Here is a 13,579-nt window from a genome sequence, read left to right on the forward strand (position 1 = left end):
TTATTGGGGTATTTATTGCAGAAGATCTATTCTTGTATGAACGAATAAAAGCCTTTCTCCAGCACCCCCGCCCCGCCCGCGCCACACGGCGGGGGGGGCCCAAGGAGCCAGCGGTGCCATCAGTAGGGGCCAGGGTGAACAGGTAGCTGCCCCAGACTCTGAACTCAGTGGCAGGGGGTCGGGGTGCTCCCCCCCCCGGGAGGGGGGTGGCAGGGTGGGGAGCCAGGACCCTCCAGGCCTGGGTAACCCCATCTTATGCCCCCCCCCCCCCCCCCCCCCAGCCATGGCTTCCCTGCCTGTGGGCACCCCCACACCTCCAGCCTTGGGCACCCCGAGCCCAAGGCACCCCAATCGTGGGATGGGGGGGGTACCCCAGCCCTGGTGCCCATGGCTGCGGGCACCCCTGTGCCCCCACCCCCGGGCACTATTGGGGGGTGACAACCAGGGTGTAGAAGGTGCCGGGCTGGGGCAGGAAGCCCACGGCGCGGACGGCCCTCTGCGAGGAGGTGTTGTGGGGCAGCACCCTGCAGTAGATGGGGAAGCCACGGGCGTGCGGCCCCCGGCCCAGGGCACCCAGCGTCACCCCCTCAGGCCCTGCCCGCGCCAGGCCGGCAGCGTGTAGCCGTGGGTCAGGCAGCCCAGGGGGTCCAGCAAGCTCCAGGAGATGGGGCGCCCGTGGGGTCCCAGCAGACAGGCGCTGGGCAGTGCCCGCACCAGCCCCAGCAGGAACCGCCGGCTGCGGGCATTGCCCCCGAAGCCCCACGTGGCGTTGAGCAGTGGGATGTGGGACGGGGACACGGGTGCTAGGCGCAGTCCCGGTGGCACCCTGCAATGGGGCAGAGTGGAGAGACGGGGTGGTGGGATGGGGGAACCCACACCCCCCTCCTGGCAGGGGTGGCACGGGGGAGCTGCTGCACCCTGAGACGTGATTAGGGATCCCCATGTCACCCAGGAATGTGCTCAGGGACCCCCCGTGTCACCCAGGGATGCGCTTGGGACCCCCCTGTGTCACCCAGGGATGTGCTCGGGGATCCCCATGTCACCCAGGGATATGCTTGGGGACCCCTGTGTCACCCAGGAATGTGCTCGGGGACCTCCTGTGCCGCCCAGGGATGTGCTTGGGGATCCCCATGTCACCCAGGGATGTGCTCGGGGATCCCCATGTCACCCAGGAATGTGCTCGGGGACCTCCTGTGCCACCCAGGGATGTGCTTGGGGATCCCCATGTCACCCAGGGATGTGCTCGGGGATCCCCTGTGCTGCCCAGGGATGTGCTTGGGGACCCCCGTGTCACCCAGGGATGTGCTTTGGGATCCCCATGTCACCCAGAGATGTGCTTGGGGATCCCCATGTCACCCAGGGATGTGCTCGGAGACCCCTGTGCCACCCAGGGATGTACTCGGAGACCCCTGTGCCACCCAGGGACGTGACCGGGCCCCTCGGTGCCACCACATCCCCGGGTGCCCCCGCACTCACTGCACGTGGGGCCGGGGGGGCCGGGGGCTCAGCAGTGCCTGGTACGGGTACGTCTCCAACCGCAGCCCCTTGGCACCGGCTGCCTGGCGCACGGCCTCGTACATCCCCTCCTGCATCCCTGGGCCAGCGCCGTCAGCCCGGGCAGGGGCACGGTGGGCAGGGGGGGGACGTGCCCGGACCCCCCCCATCCCGTGCCAGGCTTACCTTGCATCTGGAAGGCTCGGGTCCAGCCCACCACCTCGGTGCCCCCCAGCAGCACCCACCAGGCACCCTCATCCCGGTAGTACACCGTCAGCTGGTTGGCGTAGAAGTCCTTGGGGTCCCTGTGCTCCTGGGGGGGACGAGGTCTGAGCATGACCCCCCGCCCCGACCCTAGCCCCATGGTGTATGGGGTGCTGCCAGGGTGGGGGGGCACCCAGAGCGGCACCTCTGGGCACAGGCGGGTGAGGACAACGCCAAAATGGGGCCAGGAGTCCACCAGCACCTCGTGGGCGGCCGGGTTCCCCCGGGCCACCGTCATCACGACCCCCAGGACCTGCAGGACAGGGTCAGCGCTGGGGTGGGGGCACGGGGCGGGGGTCTGTGCTGGGCGATGGGGCCATGACGGGTCCCTCCGTCCCCCCGCGGTGCCCGGCTGCACCCCGGTGCTGCCAGCCTCCGTCGGTGCAGGGGGTCAGGCCATCATGTGGGGACCACCCCGGGGTCCCCGTCGGTAGCAGGGCAGAGGAGAGGGGGGCAGAGGGGTCCCCAGGGTCCCCGTCACGAGCAGGGCAGGAGGGGGAGGCACAGGGGTGCCCGGCACCCCCAGAGTCCCCATGACTGGCAGGGTGGAGGGGAGGGCATGGAGGTCCCCGGGGTCCCCGTCACCAGTAGCACTGGGTGGGGAGGTCACAGGCGACCCCGGAGACCCCGTCACCAGCGTGGAGGGGAGGGAGGGGACAAGGGTTCCTGGGGTCCCCACCACCGGCAGGGCACGGGGGGGGAAGCAGAGGGGTCCCCGGGGTCCCCAGTGTCCCCGTCACCGGCAGGGTGGCAGGCAGGCTCCTCCGCAGAGCCTCCTCCAGGCGTTGCAGCTGGCCTGGGCCCCTCAGGGTCAGCATGGCCCCATGGCCGTGGGGCAGGCGGTGACACCGAGGATCCCGGGGCTGTGGGGCACTGGTGGCTGTGGGGCAGGGTGTCCCGGCCGAGCACCCGTCCCCAGGAGGCCGCAGGGCGGGCAGGGCTGGCCCCATGCCCGGTGCCTGGCAGGATGGACCCTGCCCGCTGCCCCCCGCTATGGGGCCGCCCCCTGGGCAGGGGGCACTTGCCAGCCCGTGACGGCCGGTGGTGGCCCTGGGACCCGCCAGTGTCACCGCCCGCCCCACAGAATCAGGGACCTGCTGGTGTCACCGCCTGCCCCGCAGTCTCCAGACACCCACCCCACGTTCCCCCCCGGGACCCACGGCCGCAGGACTGCTGTGGGGTGAGTGCTGGAGGGGCTGGGGACCCCCCCGGGGCTGGGCACCGCGGGCCTCTGCTGGGGACAGGGACGGGGACGGGGACAGGGATGGGGTCCCCACCTGGGGGTCCTGTCCCCCTGTTATTGTAGGGTCTCCCGGCAGGACCATGCTGATCCTGACGTGCTCGGCCCAGCTGCAGCGCCTGGAGGGGGCCCTGCGGAGGAGCCTGCCCCTCGCCCTGCCGGTGACGGGGACACCGCTGTCACCCCAGCCCCGTGCCGTGATGGGGACCCCGCTGTCACCCTGCCCCTCGCCGCGGACCCCACTGTCACCCTGCCCTGTGCCGTGATGGGGACCCCACTGTCACCCTGCCCTTCGCCGGGGACCCCACTGTCACCCTGCCCCATGCCATGATGGGGACTCTGCTGTCACCCTGCCCCTCGCCACGGACCCCACTGTCACCCTGCCCCGTGCCGTGATGGGGACCCCGCTGTCACCCTGCCCCTCTCCGGGGACCCCGCTGTCACCCTGCCCCGTGCCGTGATGGGGACCCCGCTGTCACCCTGTCCTGTGCCATGATGGGGACCCTGCTATCACCCTGCCCCTTGCCGGGGACCCCACTGTCACCCTGCCCCATGCCGTGATGGGGACCCTGCTGCCACCCTGCCCCGTGCCATGATGGGGACCCCAGTGTCACCCCTGCCTCTTGCCCCCGGTGATGGGGACCCCGGTGTCGCCTCCCCACGCTCACCCCCCCAGTGACAGTGACCCCAGTGTCCCCCCGTCCCCCCGCCTGCCACCCCCCGGGGTGTCCCAAGTCCAGGCCAGGCTGCTCCTGGGCATCACCCAGCCCTAGGGCTGGCTCCATCCCAGCCCAGCTGGACTCTGCCCCAGCCAATCCCAGCCCAGCTTGATTCTGAGCCAGCCAATCCCCTTCCAAGCCCACACACCCAATCCCCTCCCAGACCCCCCCCCCCCATACAAGCCGGCCAATCCCAAACCACGTAGGGTGCAATGCAGCCAATCCCCAGCTTCCTGCCTGCCCCTCCCCATTCCAGCCCCGCCCACTCCACCTAGCCCCACCCACTTATGGGCAGCCTGGCTTTAGGCACCGCCCCCTCTGCCTTCACCCCACCCAGCCCTATGGGGCGAGGGTGGCTTATTCGGTGAGGGCAGGGTGCTGTGGGGTGCAGCCGGCCTCTGCCGGCTCGGGGAGCCCTGGGGAGCCCCAAATCTGTCCCCCCCCGCCCCAATATCCCACCGCCCCCAGCCCTGACCCCTTTGCCCGCAGGTCTACGGGGCCGTGATGAACATAAACCGGGGGAACCCGGGGGAGTACGAGGTCGTGGTGGACACGTGGCCCGACTTCGGCGCTGTGCTGGCGCGGCGCAGCGGAGAGGTGGCCAGGGGGGACGTGGAACATGGCGGGGACGGGGGCACAGAGTGGTGGCATGGGGTGGGGACGGTGCCCTGGCATGTGCCGGCTGGGCTCAGGGCACCCATGGGTGCCCCGCAGATGCTGGTGGATGATTGCTACAGGAGCATGCACGCGGCTTTCTACCGGGACGTGGGCGCCTACCGGGCGCTGCTGGAGACCCCCGGCTGCCTGCGCTGGGACACCGCCTTCCACATCATCGGTGGCCCGGGGACAGGGGGGGGTCCGGGGGGGGACATCAGGGAGGCACTGGGCAGCGCTGCGGGCAGGGAGCGTGCGTGCTGCGGGTGGGAGTCAGGGGTGCTGGGCAGCACTGGGGAGCACTGGGAGCGTGGGACGCTGGGGAGAGCCGTGGGTGATAGGGGGGTATGGAACTGGAGGCACTGGGAGGTACTGGGGGAAGGAATTGGGGGTGCTGGGGGACGCTGGGGGCAGGCATTTGGGTGCTGGGGGGACTGGGGAGCATTGGGAGGCATGACTTAGTGTGCTGGGGGGGACAGGGGTTTGATGGGTGCTGTCACTGGGGAGCGTCGTGGCAGGACTCGGGGTGCTGGGGGGCACTGGGGGCAGGGATGAGGTTAGTGGGGGCACTGGGGACCACTGGGGAGCATTGTGGTTGGACTTGGGGGTGCTGGGGGGCACTGGGGGCAGGAATTGGGGTGCTGGGCACGCTGGGGGCAGGGATTGGGCTACAGGGGATAGGGACTGGGGTTGTGGGGAGCCCCTGGGGACACTGGGGAGGGCACAGCCGGCATGCTGGTGCCAGAAAGAGGGGGGCCGGGGGCAGGAATGGGGGTGCTGGGGGAGCGGGGCCCCCTGACGGTGCCGTCTCCAGGGCTGCAGGAGGGGGTGGCCACGGTGTCGCAGGCCATCGCGGGGACCAAGGGCATCGAGCTGGAGGTCTCCGAGTACTACACCTACCTGCACCCCGACCCCAGCACCATGCCCGAGCCCCGGTGAGCCCCCCCTGCCCTGCCCCGGCCCGGTGCCGGCCCCCCCCACCCTCCGTTGACGACCACCCCTCGCCGCAGGCTGGACCCCAGCGTGCGGGTGGGCTCGCTGAGTCCGGCGCACGTGGATCTGCTGAACGAGACGTGGCCGTACGGGGGCAACGTGCGCAGCCGGCAGTACCTGGCGGAGGTGTTGGGGCGATTCCCCAGTCTCTGCCTGCAGGACGGGGCCGGGCAGCCCCTCAGCTGGGCCCTGACCGACCCTTTTGGGACGGGGACCCATGGCTACACCCTGCCCACCCACCGCCGGCGCGGCCACATGCGGGCTGTGCTGGCCCTCGCCGCTCGCCGGGCGCATGCCCGCGGCTTCCCCAGCTTCGGGCACACGGTCACGGGCAACTGGCCCATGCAGCGGCTGCAGGAGGAGCTGGGCCACCAGCGACTGCCCGGGCTCTGCCGCTTCGTCCTGCACAACCCCGGCCTGGGCAGGGCCGGACCCTGACCCCCCACCCGGGTCCCCCACCCTGGGGCAGGGAAGAAAACCAAAACCAAACTAAAAAGCAGTGTGGAGTCTCTGATGGCTGCTATAGGGTTGTGTCTCCCTCCAGCACCAGTTGTCTCGCACCTGGCTTGGCGCCGGCCGTTACAGCTGTGACCCGGCTTGGTGCGATGTGGTGTCACCGCCGAGGGATGCAGCTGCGTCCCCGGGGAGTCACCCTGTCCTTCTGTGCCGGGACACGCACCACGGCCCTGCCCCGAGCTATTCTCAGCCCACCCCAGGGAGGGCTGAAAAGCCTCAGGCAAATCAGTGCTGGTGGCACCTGCTGTGTCCCCCCCCCACCCCGGGACGGTGTCACCACAGCTGGGGGTGGGACAGGCACAGCGCCTGTGGGTCACCGGCTGTGCTTCCCGGGGGGGGGACGACAGCCAGAGCACCCTGTGGGGCAGAGGGTCACGGCTGTGCGGTGTGAGTCACAGCTTGTGGGGGTGACGGGGACAGCCGGGGGGGTGACAGTGTGTGGGGTGACGGGGACAGCCGGGGGGGTGACAGAGAACGGGGAGATGGGGGTAGCTGGGGGGGTGATGGGGACCACCAGGACGGGTGTGACAGTGCCCAGAGTGACAGGGACAGCCGCGGGGGTGACAGTGTGTGGGGTGACGGGGACAGCTGGGGGGGTGACAGAGACCGGGGAGATGGGGGTAGCTGGGGACCACCAGGACGGGGGTGACAGTGCCCAGAGTGACAGGGACAGCCGCGGGGGTGACAGTGTGTGAGGTGACAGGGACAGCCGCGGGGGTGACAGTGTGTGGGGTGACGGGGACAGCCGGGGGGGGTGACAGTACCGGGGGGTGATGGGGACCGCTGGGATGGGGTGACATGACCCGGGGACAGCCGGGGGGTGACGGGGACAGCCCGAGGGTCCCCAGTGCCCGGGGGGACGGGGACCCCGGGGCGGGGGGTGACAGCCGCCGGCCCCCCCCGGCCCGGCCCCGCCGCTTCCGCCGGGCCAGCGGCAGGGGCGGGGCGGGCGGACGGACGCCCGGTTCCCGGCAGGAACGGGGCCGCCGCCGCCGCCCGCAGCCGCGCTCTCCCGCAGCGCCATGGAGCAGCCCCGGCTCATCACCGACTCCTTCCCGCGGCGGCGGCGAACGGGGCGAGCCCCGGGCAGGGCCAAGCGCAGGGGCTGCCCCCGGCCCCGCGCCCCCCCGCCCGCCGAGGACCCCCCGCCGCCCCCCCCGGACCAGACCCTCCTGGAGATGCTGCGGCGCTTCGACCTGGCCTGGGAGTACGGGCCCTGCACGGGTGAGAGCCCCCGGCCCCCCCCCCGGCCCGGCCCGGCCGCCCCCCCCGGCCCCGCTGACCCCCGGTCCTCCCGCAGGTATCACCCGCCTGCAGCGGTGGGAGCGGGCGCAGGCGCTGGGGCTGAGCCCCCCGGGCCCCGTGCGCGACGCCCTCCTGGAGCACCGGGACAACCCCGATGTCACCTACAGGTGGGTGCAAGGGCGGGGGGGGGGGCACCGGGCACCCCCTCCCTCTCCCGGTGCCCCCCAACCCTGCTGGTGTCCCTCTATCCCGCCACCAACAACCAGGGGTGGGGGGCACTGGGCGCCCGCTGACCACCCCGCTGTGCCCCACAGCCTCTGGCACGAGTACGCCATCTGAGGGGCTGCGTCCCAACGCTGGAGGGAGGAGAGGGGGGGGGCCCCCATGCCTGCTGCCCCCCCACACACACCCCAGGCCTGGCCGCAGCTGTGCCGCAGCCCGGGGGCACCGGGCGGATTAAAGGCTGGTGTGAGTGAAGGTGGGGGGCTGCCGTGTGCTGTCTGGGGGGCACCCGGGGCGGGGGGGTGAAGCCCCTCTGTAGGGGGGAGGCAGGGGCCTGTACCCCCCCCCAAGAGCGAGCCAGGCGGGTTGTCCAGTCACACAGAGTTTAATGCCAGCCCTGGGGTCTGTGCCACCCCACACTGCCCCCACACAATGCCCTCTGCCCCACGGATCCCCCACGGTACAGAGCAGATGGCAATCCCTCTGCCCCACATATCTTGCTCTGGGGCAGACAGGCATCACTCTTGCCCCTAGCTCCCCTCACTATGGGGGTGCCCCTGTCCCCTTGTAGGGGTGCTCCTGCCCCAGAGGGCCCCCCACACACACCACAGGCAGTGCGGGGAGCCTGGCCCACGTGGGGGGGCTCTGCTTGTTGCCGTGGGGCAGCTCAGCTGTTGGTGTGGGGCAAGCGGGTGGGCTGCGTCAGGATGGATGTCACCTTGCTGAGCTGCAGCAGGGAGACGGCTGTGGGGAGAAGGGGGTCAGCACCCAGCCCAGGGGACACCCGGGGCAGAGTCCCCATGGACACAGGGCAGGGGTCTCGGGAGGGACGGGTGCCCCCGGGGTGGCAGAGGGACGTACCGGGGTGGCAGAGGGACCTACCGGGGCGCAGCACGGGCAGGGCGCAGTGCTGCTCCAGCCAGCCCAGCACTGACCGGCAGAAGTCCTCGGTGCTGCCGGTGCTCACGGCCGTGCGGTAGCGCTCGAACAGCGGCTTCGTGATGGCGCTGAACTGGAAGGGCAGGGGGTTAAGGAGCAGACCCCCAGGCTCGGCCCTCCTGCCCCACACCCCGCACCCCACGCCCAGCCCCACGGCGGTGGATACGAGCCAGAGCACCAGTCCTGCAGCGGCCGGAGCTGAGGGTCCAGGGTGCCACAGCCCTAGAAGGTGGAGAGATGGGGTGGGCAGGATGGTGCCCAGGCAGGGTGCTCAGCCCTGCCCTCGCCGGCAGGCGGAAGGAGAACTCGCCTGGAGGGGGTTCGTGGCAGACGCATGGGCAGCGCTGCCAGACCTGGGGGCAGAGCTGCCAGCAAGTCCCTGTCCCGGGGTGCCCCCCACACCCGTGCCCCACGGACACCTAACTGGCGGGAGGTGGGCTGCATGCGTGGCAGCAGCGCAGGGGGCAGGCGGGTGGGTGGCACGCGGGGCGATGCGCTGCATCGGTGGGTGGCCCCCCCTTGGGTGGGGGCACCGGGCCGGCACGGTGAAGGTGCCAGCAGTGGGGGCCGGGGCTTTGGCAGAGAGCAGGAGGGCGAGCTGGGGCGGGAGGTGCAGGGCCGGGGGGGTGGGAAGGGGGCTCCCCCACAGCAGGGAGGTGGGGAAGAGGGGCATGGAGGTCTGTTGCCCCCCCAGCAGCACCGGGGGCTCCAGCTCCAAGGGGAGGGCGAGCGGCGGCACCTCCTCGGCCCCCGGCAGCTCCTTTTTCAGGCTGGCACCCGGGCCAGGGGGGCCAGGGACACCTGGGGAGGGGGAGAGGGTGCCCGGTGGAGGGACAGAGCCCAGACGGACAGACAGACAGCTTCAGGGGCCCTGGCAGGAACAGTTTTCTGGCTCAGATGCCAGGCAGAGCCAGTGCCCAGAGCCTGGCCCCCCGCGGATGGGCTGCCCACCCTGTGCGTGCCGCACCCCCTCCCATGCCAGCTGGAAGGACTGGTCCTTACCACGGGGAAGGGGAGAGAGCGACGGGGTCCCCGGGTTGGGGTGCACCCCCAAAGGTGAGCCATGGCTGTGGGGTGGGGAAGGATAGGAGAGCAGCAGAACTCTGCCCCACGGTAAGCGTGACGGAGAGGGGACATGAGAAGGGACGTGGGCTGCCCCACGGCAGGCTGAGGGGACAGGAGCGGGGCCGTGGGCTGCCCCCAGCACCACTCACCGCTGAGCGAGTCCAGGGTATCCGTGAGATCCTCACTGAAGTTGGGAGGCAGCTGGCCAGAGGGAGGGCTGGATCATGTCCATGTCCGCTGCGCGGGGTGGCAGGGAGTCAGGCAGCGTGGGCATGGCTACGGTGCTCCGTGGGCAGAGCGGGTGGCACAGCCCCCACTCCCCGTAGGGGTTGCGGCTGTTAGAAGGACGGTGTCGGCCAGCTCCGAGATCAGCCTTTCCGGGTCTGTGCAGGGGGTCGAGCTCCATGGAGCAGCTGCCCTCCGCTTCGCTGCCGGGCACCGGACGCTGCTGGGCACCGGGGACCCCCTGCCAGGCACAGAAGGGGTGAGGGGAGCTGGTGAGCCCAGATCCAGAGATGGTGAGCTGGTACCTGAGAGGGCAACGCTGCTGGTTCGTCCTCCGTCTTCCGCACCTGGAGAAAAATCAAAGAGGAGCCATGGGCGCGAGTCGCTGCCCATCCGGGTGCCCGCAAGGCCGGCACAGAGCGGGCAGTGCCACCTGCCCCTTCCCTGACCAGGGCTGCCCATACCCTGGGGTAACACGAGGGAGGGAGCGCTGGTGAGCCGGGGACGAAGGTGTCCCCAGGCTGGCAGGGGCTCGGCTGGAGCGTGCCATCGCCAGTTGGTCTGGGTGGGGGGTGTATTGGGACTGTGGGTGGGGGTCAGAAGGATGCAGCGGGATAGTCCAGGTGTCCCTGTGCCCACGTGTGTCCCAAGTACATCCTCCCACTTGTGGAACTCTCGGGTGACGGCCTGGATGTGTGCACTTCTAGTACTTGACCTCCATCGTCCCCCGCCTGCAGCACACGGACACACGTCCACCGCGAGTGTCCGGTGACCACCACCGCCCACCCGCAGTGCTGCCGAGGGGGCGGTGGGCTCAGCGCCTGCAGCCCCCGGCCCGGAGCACGAGCCCCGCGAGGCACTGCCCCATTCCACGTGGAGGCCCTCGGTGTGACATGCCACAGCACCCCACGGGAGCTGCGGTCCTGTCAGGGATTGGGGAGGGGGCTGCGGGGACTCACCTCTGGACCACAGCGCTCCTGCCCGTCCCCGGCCTCCAGCAGCGTCACGAAGTTGCAGGCGGGATTTCTCCTCGTCTCTGTGTCTGTGGGGAGAAGGGAAGAGGGGGTGATTTCGCTGCTCTCCTCTCCATGCCTGGGCTGTGCCACCCTGGTGGCACCGACCCGCCCCAGGGCTCCAGAGAAAAGGGATGGGTGGGCGCTAGCAAAACCACCCATTCCTAGGTAACCACACAGGGAGTCCTCTGTAAAGCTGAGGTTACCTCGGTAGTAACAGCAAAAAAAACATCGAATTTTCAGTATAGATGAAACAAAACTGGGACCCGTGGAGAAAAATTAATTAGGAGCAGGCTGTTTGGGTGGAGAAAAGAAGGTGGAAGTGTAGCAAAAAGGGCTCAGAAATGGAAAAAAATAGAGAATACGCTATAAAATCAGGTAAAGGTCAGCAAAGGGGGGATCTTCTGATATTAGGGGTGCAGGTGACTGCAGATTGTAGTGCCGTCGACCTGCAGAGCCAGGTCTGGCAGGCACAGCCCCCTCCCCGCCCCAGGCCATTGGGACTCCAATGGGACCTTTCCCCCGAGATGGTGGGGAGGGAAGAGTGATAGAGCTATCGTTCAACAGCGGTCCTGTGGGATTCATAAGATTAAGAGCCATAATCAGTAGCTTTGCTGTGTGCAGATGCATTTAATCATAAATTAATAATAGAATGTGTTTGTTAATTATTTAGGTTACGGATTACTTAATTTATTAGCTCTCTAGCAGTTTGTTGCTTCATCAATAAAATGAATCGGTTATATCCCAAGCCTGCAATCGAGCGGTGGAGAGCCGGACCCGCAGTAACCCAGGCCACGTCCCAGGAGAGGGGGTGCCGCCTGCAGCGCTGGGTCCACTCACATTGCGGGTACCAAGCCCTCCAGATCCCATTGTTCAGCCGGATCTTGTCCTGCTGTAGGAGCTTCAGGCCCTTGAACGTCTTCCAGTCGTAGGGGGGGCATGATTCATCTGCTGGGAACAAGACAAAGGCGTTTAGGTGTGGGTGCGGACCCCCCAAGAGGCCCCAGCAGGGCCCCAGGGCCTGGAGGAGGGAGGCAGCCAGTGGGGGGGTCTTCCAAGGGGGGCTTTCCAGACCTCACCCCGCTTTTTCTACCCAAACCCCCCTGTGGTCCAGCTTCGTGCCGTGGTCCCACTGCAGTCGGTGGCTGCCGACACCACAGCCAAACTCCCTCTGCCCCTCAGGCACGTGCCCAGTGGGGCTGGGGGGCAGCGGGCTGCAGAGCCACTCTGCACTGATGATGTCCTCCTGGCCTGTCTGGTGGCAACTGTCACAAAATCTGCTGGGACGCAGCGCGCTGGAGGGCAGGACCCAGGTTCACGGCGGGGAGAAGAAGGGAGGTTTCCAGGCTACTCGGGGTGGCAAGAGTGTTGGGAGAGGGAGATAGTAAAACCCACCCAAAGAGCACCCAAAAGGCATGTGGGTGGTGATCGATGCCAACCACAGCAGGGTGAGGTAAGGCTTCAAGAATAAACAGGGGACTGTCTTATCTCCCAAAACACAGCCCTGTGACCCTCGCTCCACCCCATGGCTCGTATCTCCCTTCTGTCCCACGTCCCCCGCCATGGGAGGGGGGTCTGAAGAGCCTGGCAGCACTTCACCCCGCCCTGGGGCCCAGGTTGCTGCCGTGCCCGGCTCCTCTGCTGCGATCGCCCTGCACAGCCCGTTCCACAGCAGCAGCTGCGAGATGTGACTGACAGAGCAGAGCAAAGGTTGGGGTGCTGGCAGAGCCCAGCAGTGCAAGGCTCTTGCTCAAGGCTCTTGCTCAAGTCGGGTCTTTCCTGGCGGGCCGCAAGCCGGCGAGGGCTCTGGCCACACTCCAGCAGATCTGTAGGTGCGGAGTCCCAACCTGGTGGGTGCCCTGGGGTGCGTGTGTGGGGAGACTCTGGGATGGCTACCCTCCAGAGCCAACAGCCTCAGTGCAGGCTCCAGTCAGGATATCTTTCCTCAACACAGACCCTCACAGTTAGAGGTGATGCGCGACCTTCTAGCTCCACGCTGGGCTCCACGTTGGCTGTTCCAGCTTCAAGAGGATCCCTGATCCACGGCTTTGCTGACACGCCTGCCCTCCCAGCCCAGGGCAGCTGTGCCCTGCAACTCTGCCCTCCTGGGTGTCAGGCTTCCCGGTCTGTGGCATTCCTCCTGCCTGCCCTCACCTGTAGGCCAAGGTCATGCATTCAAAGAGCTTGGTGAGGGAGGCGTCGATGCTGAGGGTGCAGCAGGGGCCATAGTGGGAGGTCTGGGGGGTGCCCTCATGCACCGTTGCTGAAGCTGTAGCCCCTATCCCTGCCCCTGCCCGAGCCTAGCTCCTGCTGTTGCCCCCGGGGGTCTGCCCCTACCCGCCCGCTGCCGCCCACCCCGGCCTCCTCCTCCTGCTTGAGCCCCGCTCCTGCCTCAGCGTGTGGCTCTGACACCATGAAGCGGCCGCTGTGTATAATCTGGGGGTTCGCCATGGCCGGGCACCCCTGCCGCCTTCCACAGCGCCTGGCCTGCCTCGCCGCTACAGCCACAGCGGGCTGCCGGTTCCCTGCCCCGCTTCACTCCTCCGCTGCCCGTCCCCGGGCCTGCCCCGGTGCCGCCGGCGCGGCCTAGGCCGCTGGGGCTGAGGCAGGCCTGCGCCCGGCTCCCATAGCAACCAGGAAGGAGCCCCTCACGCATGCGCAAATCCCCCCCCCCCCGCGCGAGGGATGTCGGGAACTGTAGTTCCCTCCCCCCCACGGCGCATGCGCGCCGCCTCTTGCCCGCCGCACAAGATGGCGCCGGCGCCTCGTCTTCTCTGGGCTGCGCTACCCACCAACTCCCCCTCCCCGCGCACAGGGGGCAGCCCTACAGCCCACGTGTTCACTCTGGCCCCTACTGATGGCAAGCAGAGCGTCGGCCGATGCCCCCAGCTGGGGCAGGGCCTCGCGGGAGGCCCCACGCTTGTCCCCCCACCGCCCCCGGACAGGACCCACGCCAGGGGCCGCCATCCGCCTCCTCTCTCACCGCGCCG

The 13,579-nt window shown here is 69.0% G+C and overlaps 3 protein-coding genes across 3 annotated transcripts; 2 read left to right on the forward strand and 1 right to left on the reverse strand.

The window, feature by feature from the left end:
• Positions 1 to 424: 424 nt before the first annotated feature.
• Positions 425 to 2,576, reverse strand: LOC132318432 (glycine N-acyltransferase-like protein 3). Its single transcript, XM_059825714.1, is given in 6 exon segments — positions 425 to 588; positions 591 to 826; positions 1,477 to 1,594; positions 1,681 to 1,807; positions 1,904 to 2,011; positions 2,499 to 2,576. Coding segments are annotated over 6 exon segments (831 nt in total).
• Positions 2,577 to 3,081: 505 nt separating this feature from the next.
• On the forward strand, positions 3,082 to 5,802 carry LOC132318423 (glycine N-acyltransferase-like protein 3). The gene is made up of 5 exons (XM_059825674.1): positions 3,082 to 3,159; positions 4,207 to 4,314; positions 4,432 to 4,552; positions 5,186 to 5,306; positions 5,382 to 5,802. The coding sequence occupies exons 1-5, from the start codon at positions 3,082 to 3,084 to the stop codon at positions 5,800 to 5,802; spliced, it is 849 nt and encodes a 282-aa protein (XP_059681657.1).
• Positions 5,803 to 6,494: 692 nt separating this feature from the next.
• Positions 6,495 to 7,538, forward strand: POLD4 (DNA polymerase delta 4, accessory subunit). The gene is made up of 4 exons (XM_059826098.1): positions 6,495 to 6,567; positions 6,856 to 7,104; positions 7,181 to 7,292; positions 7,440 to 7,538. Exons 1-4 carry the CDS (start codon positions 6,495 to 6,497, stop codon positions 7,462 to 7,464), a joined length of 459 nt encoding a protein of 152 aa, XP_059682081.1. The 3' UTR covers positions 7,465 to 7,538.
• Positions 7,539 to 13,579: the final 6,041 nt, after the last annotated feature.

This window comes from Gavia stellata, chromosome 17 (genome assembly GCF_030936135.1).
Source record: "Gavia stellata isolate bGavSte3 chromosome 17, bGavSte3.hap2, whole genome shotgun sequence".
Classification (NCBI taxonomy): Eukaryota; Metazoa; Chordata; class Aves; order Gaviiformes; family Gaviidae; genus Gavia; species Gavia stellata.